Raw genomic sequence first — 25,243 nt, forward strand, 5'->3', positions numbered from 1 at the left:
AATAATAGCAACTAGATAGATCTTACGATTTGTCGATATTGTCAATTACAATGACGTGCCATGAAGTGGGCGCTTAAGCGTTTAAGTAAAATGAAAGAAAGACTGCGATTAAAACAGCCAAAGCTTCTGGCACCATCTTTCACAAATGCATTTAAAAAGCGATCCCCAAGATACCCCCTTGTTTCTCCCCCTAACCCTTCCAAATGGTCCAGACCAGTGATAGGATCATAGCGTATTGAGAAAGCTAAAAGCATGAAATTGCTCTAAACAAAAACAATTGGTAAAAATATTTCTAATTGCAGATTTATTATTGTTAGTCGAGCTCTATTACAAATTTAATTACATGACTGATGCAAACTAATGATGCATCTATACTACACTTAATATAAGCTTTGGGGTTGTTGTTTTTTTTTGAAGTATTTTTTTTTTATTTTGCTTGTTTTTTATTATAAAGTTGGGCAGTTAACACAATTCTGGTATCACAAACAATTCTGGAATCCTCAAAAAAATCTATGTTGTTAACTATACAAATTTTTTAAATACAATGTGGTCCTACATTGATTGACTAATCATTGTCAAACCAAAGTGAAATATACAGAAATTAGTTTTTTATTTCGATATGAAGGGAAGAGTTGTTTTTGATTGTTTCTGTACATAATTGGGCCTTCTATTTTCTAATTAATGGGTATTTTTTTCAATTGCTACAATTAGCTCATAATTTTTTCTGGTTATAGTAAAAAATGTGAATCTTTTATTTCGACTACTTTTGATTATCCTATTGAGCTGAAATTTCATCCATAATATTAAAATTTCAAAGATCACTTCATTAATTATTGAATTATTTTTTTTTTACATTAAGTGGAAAGAAGTTGTGAAAATTTGTTATTTATTAGATGTTATTTATAGATCTAGATCTATATATTTATGATTGACTGTATGGAAGGTTAGTTCAGTTGGTTAGAGCATCATGCTATTAACACAAATGCTGTTGTTTGATCTTCTATTTATTCAATTATCTAATGGCTTTAAGGAGAAATAAAAAATGATTTAGAACTGGGTTGGCCAATCAAAAGGGAAATGACCCTCCAATTGGAAGAGCTAAAGAAAATAAATTGGCAGATAAGTTTTAATTACATGATTTTTTTTTCCTTGTTCAAGCTTCATTACATAGAAGATGAATGATGTACTCATACATTTTAAAACAGGCTAACCACTTAATTCAACATAGGGCACAAAAACTATTGAACAGAACGACAAGCTTGGTAAAATTGCAAATTATATACTTTGCAAGACTTTTAGGGGAAACCCATTTAGACACTAGCTCTTCCCTAATTGACTAAAGCTAAGTCTGCTTTAGTGATCCTAATGCAAAATGCATGTTGATTTCTTGGTCTCATATCATAGAATGTTGACCATGTCCTTCAAAGCTGCATACTGTATCAACAAAGGATGGCAGTTGTCTGCTAAAATTTAACAAAATTGACATAGACATTATTGTTGAAAAAAATATTTTTCAATAATCTAGATAATGTAGGGTTGTGCATGGGGTATTTGACAACCTTTTTATAAGACTGTCAAAGTAGTGCAACAGTTTGGATGATATGTTACCTTGGATATGTAAGCTGACAAAATAAATAGTCAAGATGTTCTTTTATAATTTAGAACTAATAAGTTTATACATTAAAAAATGTTTCTGTTTGACTTTCTTTTCAATATGGTCTTCCCATGAAGCCCTTATCTCCTGAGTGGCTTCATTTCACATTAAACTAATTGGAAGTAAATGATAAAACCACTGATCCAGTTGCAACAAATTTTTTATTTCACATTTTGAACACAAATGAGAATGTATTATTACATTTATTTGTAAACTGCAAAATACATGTTTTCATTTTTGTAAGAAAAATATGGGAACATTACTTCTGTGTTTTTAGCAAAAGCAACGAAGATAACTTGCAATATACAACAGCCTTGAACAATCAATCGTTTAAAAAAAAAATTTACAATAACAAAATGACAAATATCAATAAGTATCTATAGGTATGTCAGTGTAAGAGAGCTCTTGAATCTAGTTTAACAATTGATCCATTACCATTCAGTGACAGCAATGACTAATACATATTTTTATTGTTACAGATTCTAATTAGTTAAAATGCCTTATCTTACAAATCTATGACTATCCCATTCATTTTATTTTGCAATATCTTTCCCAATCATAAAACAAACTGCATCAGAAATTTAGAATGATTTATCTATTGAGCCTTCTTCTACTAATATATATATATATATATATATATATATATATATATATATATATATATATATATATATATATATATATATATATATATATATATATATATATATATATATATATATATAAATATATATATATATATATATATATAAATTTTGCAATCATAGCAAAGTTGAGATCTTGATTTAGAATACTAAATGAAAATTAATGTTTAAAGTGTAAATGTAACTCTATAATCTCCAGTAAGTCAAAAAATGTTAAAGTTCAAGATTTGGTACTAATTCCCAAATATAAAATCAGAGAAAAAAATCATGTGTATATGTGTATATTAATCATTGCAATAGTTTTTCTTCACCACCAGCTATTCCATGACTTGAAAAAGATGGTATTTTTTAAATCAAAAAAATTCCCTGAATTTTGGGTGACATATTTAAAGTCATTCTAAGTAATGTTTTTGTTCAATTTTAAAGACTAGTTTCTAGGTCATTAAAATCCTTCTTTTGAAAAAAAAAAATTATTTTTTTAAATTATTTCTTACATTCACAATCCTATTAAATTAGAAAAAGGGATGTAATATTTACACAACAAATGTACTGTCCCTTAAGAAGTTTTTCTCTCTCTTTTTTTGTCCAAGGTTTGTCTTAAGCTGTCACCATCATGCGTGGCACAATACTCATAGCCATCAGTTCTTGGAACAAAAGTTTGCAGGCATAGGGTATGCGAATTTGAGAAATCTGTAAAAAGTTACATTCAGTTCTAGTTTAATTTATAAAACAAAAAAATGTTTTGAAATCTGCAAATAGATGCATACAGTTCTAGTTTAATTTATAAAACAAAAAAATATTTGAAAGCAACTTATAAAAAGTCATGTTGCTTTTTTATCCAAACTGATACTTTTAGATTTGATGATATAATAGGATTATCTATATATTTATGTTAATACATCTTAAATACTTTTCAAGTTAAAACATAAAAGAATTTGTTTCTTTTTTAAGTGTTTATCTCAAACACACAGATAAAGATCTATAAGATGTATATATATATATATTTCCAGGAGTTAACTAAGAGAGAATATTAATTTGATTTTTTAAGTTAATGTTACCATATTTTCATTTTCTTAAAACACTTTTCTCATGCTCTACTACACATACTTTATTTTGCATTATAAAAAGCAATGAAATTAGTTTGAATATCCCTCTTTGAAATAAGGTCATTGTTAAAAAAAAAACGTTTTTCCTTCTGTTTCATTTATAAGCTTAGAGAAATACTTTTCCAAAATTTTCATCAACCAATTAGTCAATTAATTTTTAAAAACTTACAATAGCAAATCAATTATTTTACCAGACTATCAAATATACAATAAGCAGCTAACAATCTACTTAGAAGTGATTTTCAATATTTCAGTTATTTCAGACTAAACTAGCTGATACAGTTTCGCCACTTTTTATAAAAGATGATTCAAACTAAAATAAACCACTCACCTGAGTTTTATTCTTGCATGATCTACACTCAAAGGTTTGGTTGCGAAGGTTTGCAATGGCAATGATGCCACAGAGATTGCACACATGAACTCGATATGGATCTGAGGCTTCAAATAGTCTCTCACGTAAAAACTGTGCAGCACCATGTGCAATCTGACAGTCACGCTCCATTTCACCAAATCTGAGGCCACCATCGCTGATGGTGAAGAGTAAATGTAGTAAAATTGTTTGTAGTTAATTTTTTAATTATTATTATTAGCTCATTATTATTATTTCAACTAACTGGAAATTATAATTTTCATATTTGTGGATATATAAAGTAAATTGTCAGTCTAGGAACAGAAATTTAGTTCAAATTTTGAAATGTAAAAGTCCAATATAAATCTTTAGTCAATCAAGCTTATATTTTGTAAAAAAATAACAACAACAAAAAAACAAAGCTATCTTGCTTGACAAAAATCTCTTGGTTTGAAAGAATGACATGGAATCAGAGAATCTGTCCTACCGAGATCTTCCTTCCATAGGCTGCCTGTTCAGAATTTGAACTGGACCTCTTGCTCTGGAATGAATTTTGTCATCCACCATGTGTTTCAAACGCTGGTAATATGTAGGTCCCAAAAATACCTGGGCATTCAGTTTACGTCCAGTAAATCCATTATATAAAACCTGTGGAAAGTGAAATGTTTAAAGTTTAATTGTTTCCTTGAAACATCTCAACTTTATTATAGCAGCACTATTCAAAGCACTATTAAAAGAGACAACAGTAGACCTCTACAATATGCATGAAACTAGAATTGACTCTGGATAAATGTACATCCTTAATCTAAATCTGCTTGCTCAATAGCCGACCTTCTACTATTGCTTGGGAAAATTTAGAAAGCTTATAATTCTTTGTAATTATAATAGTAATAATAATTTTTAAAATCTTTGTTTCTATTGCATAATGCATTGCTTACCATTGAATCTATAAAATAAGGATATTAATATTGGTTCATATGACATGAACCCTAAGATTTGCCAATAATAAGAAAAGGTATTGCAAGGAAATATTTTAGCATTGTTATATGGTGACAGGAACAACAAAGCTTCATTTTTAACATGGAGAAATGGGAGCCACCAATATCCTGCAACACCAATATCCTGCAACGCAAATATTTGTCACCCATAGTATACATTTATCAGGGCTAAAAAATTATGAAATGCATATTCTTAAGCTTGATATTATTAAAAAATTTAGAAAGTGTAGAAATATAGATGTGTCCATTAAACACGTTATGGCAGGATGTCCAGCTTTTTAGGATCGGTGTATAACTAAAACACGTTATGGCAGGATGTCCAGCTTTTTAGGATCGGTGTATAACTAGTTGTGCAACTTATCCATCAGCATAAAGAAAAATTCACCCCCTTTGTACAAATAATACTTGCAACAGGATGTATTAAGTGTAGCAACTACCTCCTCTAATGGGATAGATTTCAATGGACCAAGTCTAACAATTACCTTTTTTTAATGGCACAGATTTAATTGTACAAGGTCTAGTTTTTAACAAAAAAAAAAGAAGAAAATTTGTTAACCATTAAAAATAACTGAAAGCTTACAACTTGAGATAAAGGGATTTTATAACTTAGTATAAATTAACAATATACTGTTCAGTATAAAAAACAAACAAGATCTATGGATCTCTTAAGAAGATTCATGTAACCAATCACAGGAAGTTCTACAAAACTCTGAAAATTCTTGAGTGGACAATTGAAAGAACTACAATGAATTCAGTTTCAATGGAATGAATCTCAATCATCCAGTGGCAGTAATAGTCTAGATAGAAAGGGATTTATTTTTTTTGTTGAGAATCCTTGAAATTACATATTTGTTCATACTCCTTTCTATTGTGCTGTAAGCTTCACACAAACCTTCCATATAGACTGAAGAAAACAATAGTCTAAAAATTCTTACCTCATTGCCTCTCAGATTGTAGTTGTATTTTTGTAACAGTTTTGAAATTTTCTGTACATTGACAGTATCATTGAAAGGAGTAGCATCACCTATCTCTCCTTTATTGGCAGCTACTTTCCCTTGCAAACACTCAATCAAGTGACCAATGGTCATTCGAGATGGAATAGCATGAGGATTGATAATGATGTCAGGTGTGATTCCTTCACATGTAAATGGCATGTCCTGAAAAAAAGATTTTCACAATTCAATTAATTATAAAGAAATTGTTTACTACATAGATGAAACTATTTATGACAGCAAGCAGAATTATAATTACATGGGTAGTAATTTACAAGAACTAACCTCTTGTCTATAAGTAATTCCACAAGTTCCTTTCTGACCGTGACGACTGGCAAACTTATCACCAATTTGGGGAGTTTTGACAGTACGGACACGAATCTTACAAAACTTATATCCTTCATTATTAATAGTAACCATCACCTGCAATTACACAACACTCAGTTCAGAAGAAAATAAATGGTACGCTTCAGCAATCAGCAGTTTCTAACATTGAAAATGGATACTAGTTATGCCTATCCTAAATTAATATGCTGCTATGTTTACGTTCTGACCTGGTCAACAATGCCAGTCTCACTGCGTCTCATGAACACACTTGCATCTCTTTTGCTGAAACGACGAGCTGTACTATCCAACTAAAGGAAAATGAATGATTCAAATAAAAATGCCTAAATCATGATAATTTAGATAATTTTTCGTTCAATTATTATTCTAATAAAGTGTTAGATTTCATAACCATACAATGATCAATTACCTCATCATCATTAGCCGGTAATGTCAAGGTTTTACCAATAAGAACATCATCACCTGAGACACGAGTACCTGGTGCTATGATACCATCATCATCCAACTTGTCATAAATAGCTATTCTCATGCCTACAACAAAGCAGATCTATTTACAGGCATGTTTTAACTGACTAATGTTTGCATTATAAATATAAATTCTCATCAATTTCTACCACAAAAAATATTAAACAAACATCCAAGCATCTCTAAATTTAAAAATAATTACCTTGACAGGTTTCTCTGTTTGGTTTTTCAAATACTTCTTCCTGATCAAGACCTTTTTTAGACTCAGCATCCTTGTACGATCGGAAGAAGAATGATCTGGACAAAAAAATGTTACACTATGGTTAGAGTTTAAAGTTTTGTTATCCAAAAGGTTTGTTATAAATTACAAGTTGAACTCAAAAAGATAAAAGAAATTGTTATAGTACTAATATATGGTAAAGTCCCCACCTAAAGTAGCCTCTTTCAATGGCTGATGCATTGAGAATGACAGAATCTTCTTGATTGTATCCAGTGTATGAAGCAATGGCCACAACAGAATTTATACCTTCAATATAAAAATAGGATTGTAAAATGTATCTATGGCAAACACACAAATCACCCACACCCACACGCTCCTAAATAAAAATATATTTTTTTAATCTGAAAAATGGTCACCGTCCCAGTTCTTCAAAACCTACTAACCTGCTGGTAGTTCTCTGAAGCGCAAGTATTCCATGGATCGAGTTGCCACTAAAGGTTTCTGAGGATAAAACAATCCATGGGCCAGGGTATCCATTCGAACATGGTAATTTGTAATGTAAACACCCATAGCTTGTTTACCCATAGCAGATTGGTATGTATTACGGGGTGACTGAAATAAATATAAATACAACTGATGAAACATTCACAATCATTAACACTGAATTACAAATCTAGGTTCAAAATCTTTTAGCAACTATTTCATGGATATCAATAGCATGTGTTAGTAAAGAAGAGTCATTTCATGAGAGAAAAGTTAATGAAAATTGTAAGATGTCTGGCATAAAAGGTTTTGCGACCTAACTTAGGGAAATTGAGTTCAAATCCCGATGAAGACTGGGCAAGCTAAAGGAGCAATGAATATGCTCTATTTACAAGTAACAATAATAGTAATAAAAAGATTGTATTGTTCTCTTTAAAGTTTAAATTTAACCTTCCAACTAAAAATGGCACAAAATCATCTGTACTGTATTGCTTCTCAAAAAAAGTCTTGTTAAATAGTCTCACTCTCTAGTTTGTAAAAATATTTCAGCTCATTTTTCTATTTCAATCAATTTTATATAACTTAAACTTCTTCTTCTTCTTCTAGCCAGCTTTATTGCTGCTGAGCTGTGAGCTCTTTTGCAGACTGAGCCAAGGAAAAAAAGTGTGCTGTTTTCTTCAGTTGTTCAGCACTGCCATACAGGGTGTTGGTTATGTTGGGCTGTAGTGGAAGTAGGGTCTGCCTAAGGTGGATTAGGGAGGGGCATTCAAAGAGGATATGGTTTACGGTTTCAAAGGGGTGGGCGCAATGTCTGCAAAGGGGTAGTTGTGTGGAGTTTATTTTGTTCAGGTGGTAATTTAATAGTGGTGTGTGTCCTGTTCTTAGTTGGAAGATTGTAGATTGTTCTTTGCGGGGGAGGAAGTTAATACTGTCCAGTTTGTTAGGCGTAGTCATTTCTCTGTACATGGCTCTGCCTGTGTTTCCTGATGCCCATTGGTTGAGCCACTCCTCTTTGTGATTGTTGACTAACATTGACCTTAGGGTGAGGTAGTTAACAGGTCTATCTGGTTGTTCCATAGATGAACTTAAACTTCAATATTTTGAAAAGGTATATGTTTCGTTCTTGCAAAAGCAGATGTACACAGTTAACAAGAATCCAATAATCATATTGTTAAGTTACAATGTATATAGAGCCTGTTCAAATAAAATTAAGAAGAAAATGTGCACACTCTAGACTAGAAATCTATTGCTGCACAGATACTGCATACACACTTTGCAAGGCAAGGAATTTATTTACCTGGTTATGATCAGGGAAAGGTATGATAGAAGCACAAACACCAAGAATCATGGCTGGGTGAATCTCACAATGTGTATATGTAGAACAGTAAGAGACATCTTTTCCTTCTTGCATGAAGTCAGCAGGGGTCATTGCCAGCATTACAGTTTCTTCTTCTAGTGGGTCAATGTACTCCACCACACCACTGGCAACCAGATCTTGCCAACTACAGAAATAATTGAATTAAACTGTGTGATTAAAGTACTACTTCTTTTTTTTAAACTTTTAGATATTTAATTGTTTTTTCAAAATCATACATTACTATTACTATTAGTAGCTTGTAATATAAAGAGATTTGCAAATATGGTGTTGATTATAAAAAATATATACAATCATTGTTTTGATAACAGCTAACACTCACTTATACTACAAAGATTTTCATTTTCTCAAAGAAGATAGGCTCATATCAAAACAGAAAAAGATGCATTGTATGCTGATCTAATAGAGAGCAGGAGAGCTGCAGGATATCTACTTCTAAGATACACGTCTCTTCAAGATCCATAGAAAGTTGGGAGAAAAATAAAGCACAGGACAGGCCCACATGGAGGGGTCCTGGATCACAGATGAGCACACCAGAAGTAGGGAAAAAAATGCATTATCTAATGATTACGAATGCCTAACCTGTGAACATAGGTGTGTATCAAGGATTGTCCTCTTTAGTCATATTGCACGATAATTTACCTGTAATTGTTAAATTCTCTTTGTTTTAACTGCTTAATGTGAGACTGTTTCAAAAGCATTTTCTGATTTTCTACAATAAGCAAGGGCCGACAGATTCTACCAGCATCAGTATATATCCTAATTTCTCTGTCAGCAAAATCACGGATCATAGAAACCTGGAAAAGGAATTCTTATAGCTAATAACAAATTCTTTTACCATTGTAGCTATTCAAAATGTGTAAAATAAAATGAGTTATAGCATAACTCAGTATTTACAGAACTATTTCAAGTGAGTTTCTATTGAATACTAAGCTTAATTGATTGTCTAAGATAATACATATATTTTTGAAACAAATAATGTTTACCTCTGAGACAATAACATCCATTTCTCGTCTAAGTTTTCTTAATGTTGTCATCAAATGCTCAGGATCTCTATGAATACCAACCCAACAGCCATTGACAAAGATCTTGGTAGCTCTGACAAAAATTAATATAAATTAATGCAACAGTTTTAAATCAAATTCAAAATTACTTCCTGTACTGTAACAGAGTTGTATATTTTCTGTATGTCCAGAGAGTCAGAAGGTCATGTCCATTGTGTGTTCATAGTACAATCCGTCATTGATGACGTATGTGTTTACTGTTAGATGGATCTTGTTGAATAAAGCCAAGAAATTGTTCATTCTTATAATGCTATTTTATCAAACTGATTCAGACAAGTGATAGGATCATGGCCCACTGGGAAAGCTAAAAGCATGATATTGTGCTAAACAAAAACAATTGGTAAAAATATGTCTAATCGCAAAGATTTATACAGTTATTATAGATCATATCACTTGTAAAAAAAAATCATACTCTTGAATGGCTGAAGGTGCAATTTCTTCTAAATTTTCCATGCTCCACTCTTCCAAAAACTCTAAGATAGGAGATGGCTGAGAGCCTACAGAGATGTATGCCATCAGAGCCAAGTTTTTCACAAGACCAACAGCTGCACCCTTTTCAAGAAAAAGAAAGTATTTACTTTTAATCATCATATCACAAATCTATCTACAAGGCATTAAAGCTAATGTGCAGGTAAAATAGAGTTCCTCTATTTCTATCTCCGTTTGTTTACATAAATAGCCAACACAACAACCAATTTTTCAATAATTACACATCAAAGCTAAGTGGACATCCTAAAACATTTTAATGTCAAAACATTTATCATTGTAGCCAAATGCTTATATAGCAAACATGAAAGTTCTATAGTCAATAACTAGCATTAAAAAATCTTCTGAGTTGAATCTTTAACAGCTTACCTCTGGTGTCTCAGCAGGACATATCATTCCCCAATGTGTGTTATGTAACTGCCTAGGTCTTGCAAGCTTGCCATCTCTACCAATAGGTGAATTGAGCCGGCGCAAATGAGATAAGGTTGAAGCAAAGGTAAGTCTATTCAACACCTGTCGAAAAAAAAGAGATTCTAGTTACCATCCAGACTATATTCAACTACAGTCTTCCTTTTACTAAGTTTGAAAAAAAAAGATTTACCTGAGATACACCTGCTCTAGCTTGATGAGCCTTCTTTTGATCACCCCAGTTTCCAGTAGCTAAGGAATATTTAAGACCATCAGTAATAATTCTGGTTTTTATTGCCAATTCCATGTTGAACTCTTTACCGCGATCAATAAACTTTTGAGCATACATGCGAACTTCTTTCATTAAATTTCGAAACAGTCTATAAAAAAAGATATAAAAACACATTTTTAGAAACTCTTATAAAAATACTATGTTCAATTAGAATTTTTTGTCATCAACAATTGATGCCCATAGTAACAAAAGTTTATAATTTCAGTTGCATTACCCTCTAAATAAAAAGGCTAAGAGTGGTCCAGCCAAGTCAAGTCGTTTATTTCCATAATGATCCCTGTCATCCACTTCTCTTCTACCAAGTGCAGCCAACAGCAGCCTATGAACCATATAACTGAATGCAAGAGAAAAAAAAAATTCCATCTTAGGCAATGTTATCAGCAAAGAATAAATAAAAACAACCAAACATTAAAGAAATTCTTATCACCTTTATAGAGTAGATGAAAAAATTCCAAAGAATTACAATGCTAGTTCAATGACCAACCACTAGACTTTCCTAAGCATATGTCTTTTATCCACTAGAGATGGATTCAGAAATTCTTAGTCCCTAGAAAGAATTGTCACTAAACATTAACAAATTTTTTTAATACGTTACCCAAGGAAATATGCTTTCTTGGTTTCACAAAACTCACTAACACCAACATGAGGTAACATTTCCTTCTGTAAGATTTCTCTGGCATATTTGATTCTTTTTTCTTTTGTAACACCTGGTCTTGCACCTCTAGAACCAATAAAATTAAGTGCAACATTTTGTTCTTGTATAACAAAAGCTTCATCCAAAGAGGGCTTCACCTGGATAAAAATAATAATTTTTTTAAACATCCATACAACTGAAACAGAAATAATTGAAGAATTATGTTTTTCTTGAAAAACAAAAATCAATTACTTTTATGTCTCTCAATAAATGTCAACAGTCTTCACTGAGATATCTAGGTTTACGTCATAGCCACCATGTGCCATATCTTTAAGTATTTATAAGTAAATGTTGTGCATAATAAATAGCATTGATATAATTACCATTTCCATCAACTCAGGATCATCAAAATCATAAATGATGTGCTCCAAAATGTCACGATCAGCTACAAATCCAAGAGCTCTGAAAACTATGATGATAGGAATTTCTTGCTTGATGTAAGGCAAAATAGAGATTATTCTTTGACCAATGGCACTTTTTTTAGAGCCCTGAAAAATAAATGATACCACACTGTCTTAACTATTGTCTACTGAACCAGCAAGAAATCTGAAATGTTTATTACATCCGTTTGATAGTACATAAGAGTAGACTACCTGCCCTCCTCTGGCCATCATGTTAACCCAAAGTGTACTTGTCGGACGAGAGGAATGCTCAAGACATGAACGTATCTCAGTTTTAAAGGCATACTTGGAGTCTTTTTGTTGAAAAACATATACTGAAATATAAAAAAAAAAGATTTACTTTATTACACAAATGAAGTTCCACTGAATGGTTTCAAGAGAAATAAAAAAAACAACAAAGTAGTTTGAATCTCTATGATTTTAATTTTCTTTCCTCAAAAGGACATTCGCATCTTCAATGTGATCCCCCCCCCCCCTGTTGGATAGACACTTCCATAGTTAATGTTTTAAAACTCATGTGTCCTTTTCTTTCTTCCTGCTCATTTCTCCAAAGGTATTTTTAAATGTGCTGTAAAGTTTTGTAAAAAATATGGATATATATTTTAAACATTATTTTTATTCATTTGGATTATAAAATATTTCCTAGATCTAGATGACTTGCCCAGTCAGATTTGATTTTTAATTTGCATAATCTAAAATTAAAACATTTTTTTGTTCTATAAAAATTGGGAATTTTCACAATAAACTTAACAATGTCAAGGAGGCAAAATTGAGATTCAATATATTGCCAACAAATTTTTTTTAAATTTAGCTACAAAAGGAAAGAGCTTAGAAAATTTGATTATGCAGTGCTAAAAAAAATTTTAATTAAAAAAGTTATAAAAAAATATTTTTTTTTAAATCCACAGTTTTTCAAGCAAAGATAAACATCTCTAATAAAAAGGTCATGCATTAACCAATAATTCTATACCAATTGAAACAATTTCTAAATACAAACACAAAAAAAGTTATGAATGGTATGCTGACAGATGCATTCTGATAGAGAAAACATCAGGATAAATACAACATACAGATTTGATGGTGGCCTATTCAACCCAAGGCAGCTCAAAGCAAAATCAAAACAAATTCGGCAGTAATCAGGGACTTGTTATTTGCTGATGACTGTGCCCTAAATGCCTGTTCTGAAAATGATCTGCAGAGCATGGTCAGTGACTTCTCAGGAGCATGCTCAGACTTTGGCCTTACCATTAACACAAATAAGACTGAAGTCTTATATTTACCTGCTCCTGGGAAAGCCTACTCGGATCCATGCATCAAGATAAATGGACATGATATAAACACAGTGGACAGACTCACATATCTTGGCAGCACACTCTCCAGAAACGGAAAGATTGATAATGAAATCGACCTGCGTATCGCCTAGGCCAGTGCATCCTATGGCAGGCTGACTAAAAATGTCTGGAACAAACGTGGTATCACTACAAATACAAAGCTAGGGATCTATCGTGCTGTCATCCTTCCTACATTGCTCTATGCCTCAGAAATGTGGACAGTGTACAGAAAACATGCAAAGAAACTGAATCACTTCCACATGACATGTCTAAGAAAAATACTGAATGTCAAATGGCAAGACAAAATACCAGATACTGAAGTCCTTCGAAGAGGGGGTCAGCAAAGCATCCATACAACCCTGATGCAGTCTCAGCTGAGATGGGCAGGACACGCTGCAGAATGGAAGACGACCCGCATCCCTAAATGACTCTTGTATGGCCAACTAAACGATGGAAAGTACTCGCAAGGTGGTCAAAGAAAGCACTTCAGGGACACCCTCAAAGCTTCTCTGAAGGCATTTAGCATAGACCCAGCCACCTGGGAGACAGAGGCACATGACAGAGCATCATGACATCGTGTTGTGAAAACTGGTGCACAGGTTGCTGAGGAAAAGAGAACCACGCTGGCAGAAGAAAAACGCCAGAGAAGAAAAGCAAGGCCCACGACACTAGCTCCAGCTGGAATAACCTGCCCAGTGTGCAGCCGAACATTCCGGGCTCACATAGGTCTCACCAACCACATGAGGAGGCATAAAACCCCAGTGCAAAGCCCTCAGCCCCCTGGATGACAAAGTGGTCATCATCATTGTAGTGTACTACAATTGTCAAAATGAATAATTCTATCAGAACATGGAAAATTATTTCACAGAGAAAAAGTTAAAAGAGGTGTTCTTAATTTTCTTCAAGATAAATACAAATTATGTTTCTTGTTGTAAGATTGTTAATGTGTTACTCTGTGTAAATAAATCAAACAAACTTTTTTTTTTCTTTACCTGTATTAGTTGCCATCTTTTCTTGAGCAATCAGCACTTTTTCTGACCCATTGATAATAAAGTATCCACCAGGATCTAATGGACATTCATTTAACTCTGTCAAATCACGATCAGCTAGACCACTCAGAAGACAATAAGTAGAGCGTAACATGATTGGTATTTTACCAATGTAGGTCTTTTGATGAGTAGTCTCCACTGGATCTTCTCCTTCTTTGATAACTGTTTTTGTAATGTCCACGTATAGTGGTGCAGAATAACTACAGGTAAAAATAATTAAAATAATGTTGATTTTGCAATAGGCAAAACATACATACATATGAATATAATTGTTTTCTTCTTAAACTCACGTAAGATTTCTCAATCTTGCTTCATTTGGCATCATAGGACTAGGGGCACCATCCTTTTCCCAATGTGTTGGCTTAGATAAATAAATCTGTTCAAACTTCAGCAGATAGCGAGGCTAGAAACAAAAATGTTTTCATTCACAATTACAATGTCTATTATCTTAGCATGTTTTTGAAGTGCAATGATTTATTTGAAATTATTTATTTTAGCTATTCAGTTATTTCACATGAAATTTTGAGAGATGTGACAAGAAGAAAAGAAATAATAGACTTCTACAAGAAAGGATAAAATGATTTCTTTAGGTCTATTCTAATCACCATGCAAGCCTATTCCTAAATTAATTAGCAAACATGAAGCCTAAAAATTTCCTATCTACAGTATTCATTATTATGTATATTGCTGTTACATTTATTTAGAGTTTCAATTATAAATCAAATTTTGTTGTAACTATGTTAAAAGTTAGCTCTGTTTTTAATAAATTAACTAGATCTAGTTAACTAGGAGAAAGCTGAAGTATCTTCTAACTAATAGTAGCTTAGATTGTATTTACTAAATCTAGTCTAGATGTGTTGTTTTTTTAATTGAGTTATACTACTTAATTAGATTATTTATTAGTCTAGTGATGGTCTAGTCTTGGGTCTTGAGCCTGGACAAGTAGATTATTATGTTATTATAGATCTAATTCTAAAAAGACTCTAGCATAATGATAAATTAGAAATAGAATAACTCTATCTAGCATCATGATCATCTCACCTGTCCTTTGACTTTCGCCGTAGTGCTGACAGTTCGCATTTAATAACCAAATCCCTCCACTTTTCCCAGTCAGCAGCTGTTCTTAGCAGGATATCAATAGAGAGACTGGTCCATTGTTTAACGTTGTCCAGCCAAATTTTCTTTGGACAACCCTTTCTTCATGCTCCCTCCACTGTACCTTGAAGAATGATAGTGAATCATGTCTTACAATATGACCAAACCAACTCAGCTTTTGTCTTTTCACAGTATTGAGTTCTTCCTTTTTGCCAGTCAGAGTGTTGACTTGTATAAGTACAAACTAATTTGTCTTCCTGGTATCTGAAACCCAGCATTTTTCTGTAGCATTTACTCTCAAAGGCTTGAATTCTTCTTTCATTCTCAGCATTCAGTGTCCAACTTTCATGACCATGTAGGAGTAAAGAGACCATTTGTGAAGAAAAATATTTTAATTTTGCTGGGAAGATGATGTTACTGTTCTGAATTTTCCACAGTTTGTTCATGGCAGCAGATGCCAAGTTTACACATGTTTTTATCTCTTTCATTGAGTCTCCATCTCTTGTTATGTTTGACCTTTGGTATTTAAGAGTCAACTTCTTCTTATGTTTGCCCATTCAACAGTATGCAACATCTCATACTATCACCACCATAAACTAGTATTTTGCTCTTTTTCAGCACTGATTTCCATGCCAACTGCTCTTGCTGCAGCATGCAGTTTTGAAATATATCTTGTACCTGGTCTACATTTTCTCCAGAGGCCTTAGTTATCTGCAAACCTGAGATGGGAAATTTATGGTCGTGCTACTTGTAAATCCTTCTTGGGTTTCCATCATAATATGCTCCATAAATATGTTAAAAAAGAGCTGGAGAGAGAATGCATCCTTGCCGCACTCCTACCATGCTATGGAAATTCTAAAACTTTCTCCAGTTTCGTTGTTCAAAAGCACTGAGCTATTCGCAGTCTGTTCTTTGGAAAGGATCTCCTCAGCTTTTCTCACTTTTTCTACTTCTTACTCTATAATTGGAGCTTCACAAAGTTTTCAGTTGTGCCAAGTTTTGTTGATTAGACTGTAGTTGGGATTTCACTACAGATCTTTGTAATACTTTGTCCAATAATCAGTGAGAATTTTGAATGTTTTACTGCTGTTAATCAATTTGAATGTTTCACTTCTATTATAAAGTTTCAATGTCATAAAGTTTCAATGTTTTACCACAATTATAAAATTTGAATATTTTACAACTGTTAATCAGTTTGAATGTTTTAAAACTATTATAAAAAGTTTTTATGTTTTACTGCTATAATAAAGCTTGAATGTTTCACTGCTGTTAATCAATTTGAATGTTTCACTGCTATCATAAAAGTTCAATGTTTCATCTCTGTTATAAAAGTTGAACGTTTCACAATTGTTATAAAGTTTTCATGTTTCAATGATTGAAGTTTCAATGTTTCATTACTTTTATAAAGTTTAAATGTTTCACTTCTATTAAAAAGTGTCAATGTTTTATTCCTGTTAACTGGCTTGAATGTTTCACTGCGACTGTATAGATTGAATATTTCCCTACTGTTAATTGGTAAGAAGGTTTCAGTGCTATTATAAAGATTGAGTGTTTTACTGCTATTTTAAAAGTTTGAATGCTTTAAAGCTAGTAAAAAGTTTAGAATTTTCACTGCTATTATAAAGTTTATATGTTTCACTGCTATTTTTTTTTGGTCTTGTTTTTGCTTAGTAAACACTGTACTCTACACAAAATGTAACAGAATATTTTGGTAATTTCAAAATGGGTTCAGTATATCCAGTATCTAATTTTCTAATTAAAACTTTTCTCTTGCATTATATAAATCATATTGAATATATAGTAATTAAGATGTATATAATTGATTCGTTTTTTAAGCTTGATAGTTGGAGAGAGAAAAATCAGAAAATAGCTCATACCAGTTGTTTGCCAGTTTGGCCTTTATGTAGTGCTTTAAAAGTTACTGTACTTGTAAGATACTTTTCAACCAAGACTCACTATAAAAAATGCTGTTTGCAACCTTTAAGACTCAAAAGAAAGCTAGAAAGTCAAAGATAAAATCTCACTTACTGGTGTTTCAATAGTACCAGATGTGTGCTGAGCCTCTGCTTGAAGATCAATAGGAGGAGCATCTTCCACTATTCTTTGAACAGACATTTGAATGAATTCATCAAATGAATCAAGCTGTTGTCTAACAAGACCTTTTTCATCAAAGTATGAATTAATGACAATCCAGCAGGCTTCTTGCCACAGGTCCATGGTAATTTCATCACTTTCATCATCTTGGTCATACATATCTGTAATTGTCATTGTAATTGTCAACACCCGTTGATTTATTCCTAAAAGCTTTATAAAGTTTATTATGGCTGGAACACCCCTTCTTTTATTTTGTTTGTTGAATTTTAAGAAAGGGGCCACATTTTAAGGATTAACCTAACAAACTTTTTTAGACTGTGAATTAGTGTAACTGTTTCTCTGTTACAATAAAATTTCTATTTCCTTCTCGGCCTCTTTCGCTCCGTGGACCCCCCCCCCTTTTTTTTTTTACCTGCACATCGTAATTTCTCCCACTTAGATTTTTGACTTGATTTGCAAAGACCTGTTTCATAATGCTTCCCTGACACATTCATGCTCTCATATTTTGGGCCCTTAATTTTAGTAGCACTTTTGCTTATCCACCCCCCTACCCCCTTCAACAAAAAGTTTAGTAAGTCCTTCGTACACATTCTTGTTCCCATATCTACATTTTTCTCTAGAGGTATTTTGTTCTCTAAATAAAAAGAAAAATCAATTTAGTTTTATTAATTGTAATCTTTATCTGACCCCATTTGAATGTAGTGAAATGACAATAGATCTAGATTTACTTTTTCAGAGTAAAAGAAATAAATTGCTTTAAATTTAAAAATAGGGAATTAAATTTTTTTTTAAAGCCAAATACTCATAGACTCTACATCTTTCATATTAAATCTAATCTATTTCCCAGAGACTCGGAAATTAAGAGTTAAGCAGATGATTATATATAGATCTAGATCCAGATAGAATCTTTCTTCTTACTTATTAAATATAATACAGACGTTACTTCAAAAAAGAAGATGATTATGTCCTACAGGTCATGCATTCAGTCATGCATATTAACCAATGACTTAAATTCTGCTAGGTACTCCAACACCGCTACCAGATGTGTGCATAAAAACTGGTCCTCATGATTTCGGGCGCGTCCCCGGTTACCGTCGGGAAAAGTGCGTAAAACGTCATTATTTTTCATCCAATCTTCTATGTTAGAGTATCATTTTGTTGGGAAGAAAATGGCATTTTTTTAAATACCAAATTTGATGGGATTGGTTAACTAGGATTTTTTTTTTTTATTTCCAAAATTAGGGTGTGTTCCAGCTGTGACAACTTTTAAATTTTTGTTCCGTAATTATTTATATTGGTTAGTAATTTGTAGTACCCATATCTACATAAGAATCACGTGTGATTAGTAGGCTACTTTGGACGGCGCTCTTGGTATATGAATGCCAAAATGACCACCAAATCGAAAGTAGCTATTTTGTTATCAATTATACCAGAAGTAGTAATAATATAGTTATAAAATATTGTTAAGACGAAGTTTCTTTGTTTATTAATATAAATAATGAAGCAAAAAACTTGTATTAATTGTAGATCTAGATTTAGTAGATATTAAATCTAGAGATGCAAGAGATAATGTAGAAAAATTAAATTAAATTGTTTTAATCATAGACTAGAGTGTAGATCAAGGTCTAATACTTAGGACTTAGGACTAGGCCTAGATCTATTAATTTCTATTTTCTAGTAGCATATGTGACAATTTTTTTTCTTTATAAAAAAAAATTGTTGATACCAAACTATTAAAAGCACTCTATCTGAGCTTTCCAATGATATATAAATTATTGTTATAGGACTATCCATGAAAAAAATACATTTTTTTTAACGCGTCTTCGCTTAACATTGAAGTCATAGGACAACATGAGGTTGAATTTTCTGAAAATTTTAATTTATTTTAAATGCGTACCATTTCGCTAATTTTTATCATACAGTTAAAAATAATATATCGAATGAAAGCTTAGGATGTGCTTAATAAGAGAATGCTATTGTTTAATACAATTTCTTTACATAATTTTTTTTTTTTTTACTTTACTTAACATGACATTATTACCTTTAATTTTTGTAATAAAAGTTTATTTTATTTTGTTGAAAACAAATTTTTGATAGTAAATCAGCAAAGAATTAGTTCTCCTTTTCTCAATGATATAAAATTATTTTAAGAGGTCCAATAATTAGAAGAAAATATATTTTTTTGACGTGTTTTCACTTTTAAAATTATTTTTTTTTAGGAATCTAGATTTAAGTTTTACAGATGTAACTCAGCGTTTCAATTTTTTTTAAGTAAAAATTTTTTTGTAAATATATATTTATAATACACTCTATTTTTACAAAGCTTGTATCAACTCACTCTGTATGTCTCTCTGGAAAAAAGTTTGAAAATATTTTTTCTCCCAGATCAAGATGAAACTTTGCACAATTATTCATTGAACCTGACACAACATGAATGAATAAAAAAAATTAACCAATTAGTTAATTAATTATTGTTGATTAATTATTTTGTTTGAGATGTTATATGGATTTAATTCTCTCATTCCGTTTTGATATATTTTTTCTCCCACTTCCTATTTTCGGATCAAGTTGAAATTTTGCATGATTGTTCATAGTTGATGACAATGCACAAATCAATCCAAAAATTAACCAATTAGTTAGTAAATAACTACTACTTAATTAATTAAGTCTTATATGTTAGAAAGGGAGTGAAACCCTTTTCAGAAAAGGCAGTTTTTATCTTAAATACATTTGAGACCAAAAGAGAATCTGCTGCCGAGGACAAGTGCAAAAAAAAATCTTTAAAATCTTAATGACTACTGGCAGACAACGGTTATGCTAGCTCTGGGTGTGTCAAAATATGTAGGTCACAGCTGAGGCTGCATAGCCACAGGAAATACTGCATTCTTCAATAATCTTCAGACTCGAAGATATTATAGGAATATGAGATTAAATTTACAATCACTCTATTTCTTTCTTTTAAAATATGGCATGCTTTTAGATATAATTAATATCTTCTGTAAGTGGATATTTTATAAAAGATTTTTTAAAAAGTATAGGTGGCTTCCACTTATTTAAATCCTGCCCTGAGTGTATGTATGCATGTTGTTAGTTTAAAATTGTAATAATTATTGGAAAATTCATGAAATTATTGAATGTTAAAAGCTCTTTTCTTTCCAGTCAAAATTTTTTTTTAAAAAGGACACTTAAATAAAGCTATATAATATTTTCTCTATTAAAAAGGTCATAATATAACTTGTGTGTTAATTAACTCATGGGTGTTGCATAAAGGTACATATATATTAGGTACTTTGATAAAAAATTCTACTTTAAAGAATCTAAATGAAACTAGTATAGTTAGATAGATCTTTTTGAATGGAGTTCATTGATACCTCATTTATGCTTCTAGGTTAATTAGAACATAAGTTATGACCATTTTAGTGTCGGAGAATTAGCCTATTAAAATACCCAAAAAATTGTGACCGAAAGGAGGAGCTTATACATTTAAACTGCTATAACTTTTTAACGCTTAAAGATAATGTAATGAAATTTTCCATAGAAATGCGCAATTATGTTCTGATAATTATGACAATTTTAAATCTGGGATATCTATTAACACTTTTTTGTGTTAAGCCCTTGATGTAGGGGTAGGTGTTGAAAAACGACAGAAACAGAATACATAGTCACACATAAATGGTCATAACTTTTAAACCATTAGAGATAATTGAATGAAATTTTCAACAGAAATGCATGTTTATGTGTTATTTATTTCTTTTTTATAATTCTGAGATAGAAGTTGAAACTTTTTTTTTTAATTTCTTAAATGTGGGTCGACATTTCGAAAACGACAAAAAAAAAAAAAAAATGTTGACACTTAAATGGTTATAACTTTTTAACCAATAGAGATATGCAAATGAAATTTTCAACAGAAATGCATGAATATGTGTTATTTATTTATTCTATTATAACGCTGAGAAAGACTTTAAGAAAAAAAATTTTTCTTTGTTAACGTGGAACGACCAAAATTTATGTTGGTCATAACTCTTTAACCAATTGAGATATTTAAATGAAATTTTGAACAGAAATGCATGATTATGTGTTATTTGTTTATTCTATTTTAACACTGAGATAAGAATTTTTTTGAAAATTTGATTTTTGATAAATGTGGAATGACAAGTTTGAGTTTTTTTCGACAAAATATTATGTTGACACTTATGGTTATAACAACCAAAATTTATGTTGGTTATAAATTTTTAACTAATTGAGAAATTTAAATGAAGTTTTCTACAGGAATGCATGCATGATTATGTGTTATTTGTTTATTTTATTATAATCTGAGATAGAAGTTTTCATTATGTTGACACTTAAAATGTTGCAACTTTTTTAGCCGTAAATTACTTTTTAGGCTTTTAACTGAAATGAACAACTTTTTGCTGATACTTATAATAAACTTTGGATGAATAACATGTTGGAAAAACAACACAAAAATAAAAACCAAAAATTTTTATTTCATACTTTGAGAGCTGTAACATTTTAATCTAGACTTTAGAGATAATTATACAAGACTTACAAAATTAAAAAAAAATTTAAAAAAAAAAGAGTATTTAAATTTACATATAATGTAAATAACAAATATAGATTTCTTGATGTCATCAGTCTGAGTGCGTTTGCAAATGTACGTCAGTATCCAAAGCTTGCGAGGATCATGCATGATTGTTTGAAGATGAACATTGTTTGGGTGTACCCTATCTGTTTTGCTGAAATAGAATAAATACTTTTAATGCATACCAATATAGGCTTGCTGAAAAGGTAAAATTATCAAGACTTAATATAAATGGTTCATAGCACAATTATCAGCTGTATTGTGAAATTATATTTTTCACATTAAATAAATATCCCAGATATGCAACATGTTCCCTTAAAATAAAATATATCTAACTATTTGATGGGTAAGCACATAATGGATTTGTTTGTTGTTGGAAATTATCAATTGAAGTACTGTCTCTGTAGCACCTTACAAAAACCTTCAGCAAGTTTTTTAGTGATCTCGATAAATACTTCATCAACAGTCACATTTCTCAGGGTTTTCAGAACGAGATCTTCAGTATCCAGAGTCTGGCCAAAGCAATCACTTAGTATTGAAAGGAGATTCTCTGGAGAATCCACAAGGGCCTTTAGTGGCTTTAGTTTGTCAATGCAGACCTTCACATGAGAGATCTAGAAAACAAGAGAATAAATATAATAGCTGCATAAATGGTATCTTTAAAATGTTTCATCTTTCATTTTGTAGATCAGTGTCATCCACGGTCCAGTTAACATCTTGCCAAAAAGCCCTGTTAATAAATATAATAATGTCAAAAGGGTTGAGACACCTAAAAAGGAATTGTTTTGAAACTATAAAAATGAATTTACAAAAGAAAATGTAAAAGTTATTACCTTAAAAGACTAACCGCTTTTCTGCAACAAGCACAGTGTTGTTCTGTGTTACCTGGCCTTTCAGTAGCCTCAACATCACCTTCAGGTCGCAACTTCTTCACCATACTAGGTCGTTCAGTGCTGTCTTGGGACTTGGATAGGTGTCTTTTTGCCAGCAGCATCAATAGAAATTTTTTTATCCAAGTAGGGTGCAACTAGGTGCCAGCTGCGGGTAATCTTCCTGCAAAAGTTCTTCACATCAGTCATATGCCTTCGAAACTTATTGTCAACAACATCGACATCAAGGCCTGCCACGCCCACATTATCTGGGGAAAATGTAACAAAAAAAAGTTAGTTTTATTTAATTGTGAAAAAAAAAATGTTTCAAACAAAATTACACATATGTACAATTTTAATAAAATGCAGTTTAAAGATTTTATTTATAAAAGGATATAAGACATTTAATGTAAAATAGAAGGCTCAACTTCATAAGTCCAAGTCCAGCCAAGCCTTTACTTTAAAATAAATTTCTACAATTATCCTAAATCATATAGAGAATATATAGTAGATTTAAGTAGATCTATAGATTAATATCTGAAAAAGTATTTTCATTGAAATAAAATGATATTTCAATTGATTTGTGTTATATTTTGTTTATAACTTATATTTAGTAGTGATTATTATGGTAACTATCACTTAAAATTTTGTATTTATAAATTATTTTATAATTATCCCAATTATATTACCAGCCATTGCAAGAAATTTAACTAAAAACGAAAAATAATAATTGAACTAGTTTAAAATCATTCTAAAAATTTTAAAAATTGCATTCAAAATCACGGATGACTAAATAAAACTGTTCTTGATGATGGATTAAAAAAAAATCGATCTAACAAAAAAGCTATGCAGCCATTGATAACCATTGAATCTATCATTTCCGGTTAGTAATGGCGGCTGGTTTCGTTTTCTAGCCAAGATACCTGATGCACTGGGTCCGTTTTTACTAATAAAGTGGAACACTTATTGCGATAATATGAACAAAAATAGTTAGATTAGATATTAAGGTACACGGATTGACTTTAAAAAATATGCTTTTCAGAATAATAAAAAAATTATGGATGGTCAACTTACCCCTATGCTCAACACGCTGGAACTCCAATGAAGACGATAGAAAAGCACTGATATAAATCCAAAGAATTAACTGATATCCGATCCTTGAACAAACAAAGGGCTCTGACTATCCTTTTGTGTCTGATTTTGAAGACAAAACCAGACTGGAACGAAATCTCTATTGTTATCGGCTTAAATACTGCCGCACGAATACTACCGGTTCCGGTAACCAAAAAAAATCTCGCGCGACCGGAAAATCGAAGTATCTAATATATATTTTCCCATGCCCATACCTATTTCTAGAATAGGAACAGATAAAATCTATCTAGATTCTAGATCTCTAATTGACTTGAATTCTGCCAAGTCCATGGGCATGGTTTTCCTGACGAGCTCAGCCTCAGGCAACCCATTGCATGCTCTAATACTAATATAGTAATAACTAATTACTAATAGCACTAGTAAGTGACTAGTACTAGCACTAGCTAGTGTAGTATTGTAGTATTTGTACTAGATCTAATTTGTCCTAGTCCTAGCATATGTTACATGGGACCTCATGGGATGAGGAATGTGTCTTTAACTTTATCTTTGTGTCTTTCTGAGTATTGTATTAAATTTTGTTTTTGTATTTGAAGATTATGCCAATCAATTATGGTTCAGTCAAACACTACTAAAAAAAAGTGTTTTAGTTTTTTTATGTAGATCTATGATCTAGATTCTAGATCTACAAAAAATTCTACATAAAAATTGCTACTTTTAATAACTTTTACTTTACTTATTATAAAAGTATTCTGTCCTGAAGGCTTTCTAAATTTAGTGATTTTACTAAAGGTGTTATACTAGTCAAATGTAATATTATATTCATTTTTTATGAATCCAATCTTAGAATCTAGATATTAATTCCAATGAATAAGTAATGTAATTTTGTAATTATTATGATTATCGAAAAATGGTAATTGTTGTTAACTGACAGTAAATTATTTTATTAGATCTAGATCTAAGTGCAGTCTAATTATAATATTGAAAATTTAGATCTACCTTCGTCTTGGCCATACATGATGACTTATAAAGTGATATTACAGCAGTATTGGTAAAATTAAGGGTAATATCAACATAGATCTCTAGATCTATATTTATTCTAGACCTATTTATTATTAGTGTCAACAAAAAAAATAATCAAACTTCCTTTCATGATCT

The 25,243-nt window shown here is 31.4% G+C and overlaps 1 protein-coding gene and 1 long non-coding RNA gene across 2 annotated transcripts; both read right to left on the reverse strand.

Annotated features, from left to right (window-relative positions):
• Positions 1 to 1,796: 1,796 nt before the first annotated feature.
• Positions 1,797 to 25,243, reverse strand: LOC106066121 (DNA-directed RNA polymerase II subunit RPB2). The gene is made up of 24 exons (XM_013225085.2): positions 25,085 to 25,243; positions 17,480 to 17,706; positions 14,647 to 14,759; positions 14,300 to 14,556; positions 12,169 to 12,290; positions 11,899 to 12,063; positions 11,477 to 11,673; positions 11,096 to 11,215; positions 10,783 to 10,969; positions 10,551 to 10,694; positions 10,108 to 10,247; positions 9,618 to 9,729; positions 9,274 to 9,428; positions 8,554 to 8,758; positions 7,217 to 7,385; positions 6,983 to 7,079; positions 6,756 to 6,850; positions 6,498 to 6,619; positions 6,298 to 6,378; positions 6,029 to 6,166; positions 5,687 to 5,908; positions 4,241 to 4,401; positions 3,736 to 3,931; positions 1,797 to 2,988 (listed from the first exon to the last, which is right to left on the reverse strand). Exons 1-24 carry the CDS (start codon positions 25,101 to 25,103, stop codon positions 2,896 to 2,898), a joined length of 3,537 nt encoding a protein of 1,178 aa, XP_013080539.1. The 5' UTR covers positions 25,104 to 25,243; the 3' UTR covers positions 1,797 to 2,895.
• Positions 22,133 to 24,388, reverse strand: LOC129926525 (uncharacterized). Its single transcript, XR_008778228.1, has 2 exons — positions 24,071 to 24,388; positions 22,133 to 23,265 (listed from the first exon to the last, which is right to left on the reverse strand). It is a non-coding gene; the product is annotated as an uncharacterized LOC129926525 (long non-coding RNA).

This window comes from Biomphalaria glabrata, chromosome 1, assembly GCF_947242115.1.
Source record: "Biomphalaria glabrata chromosome 1, xgBioGlab47.1, whole genome shotgun sequence".
Lineage (NCBI taxonomy): Eukaryota > Metazoa > Mollusca > Gastropoda > Planorbidae > Biomphalaria > Biomphalaria glabrata.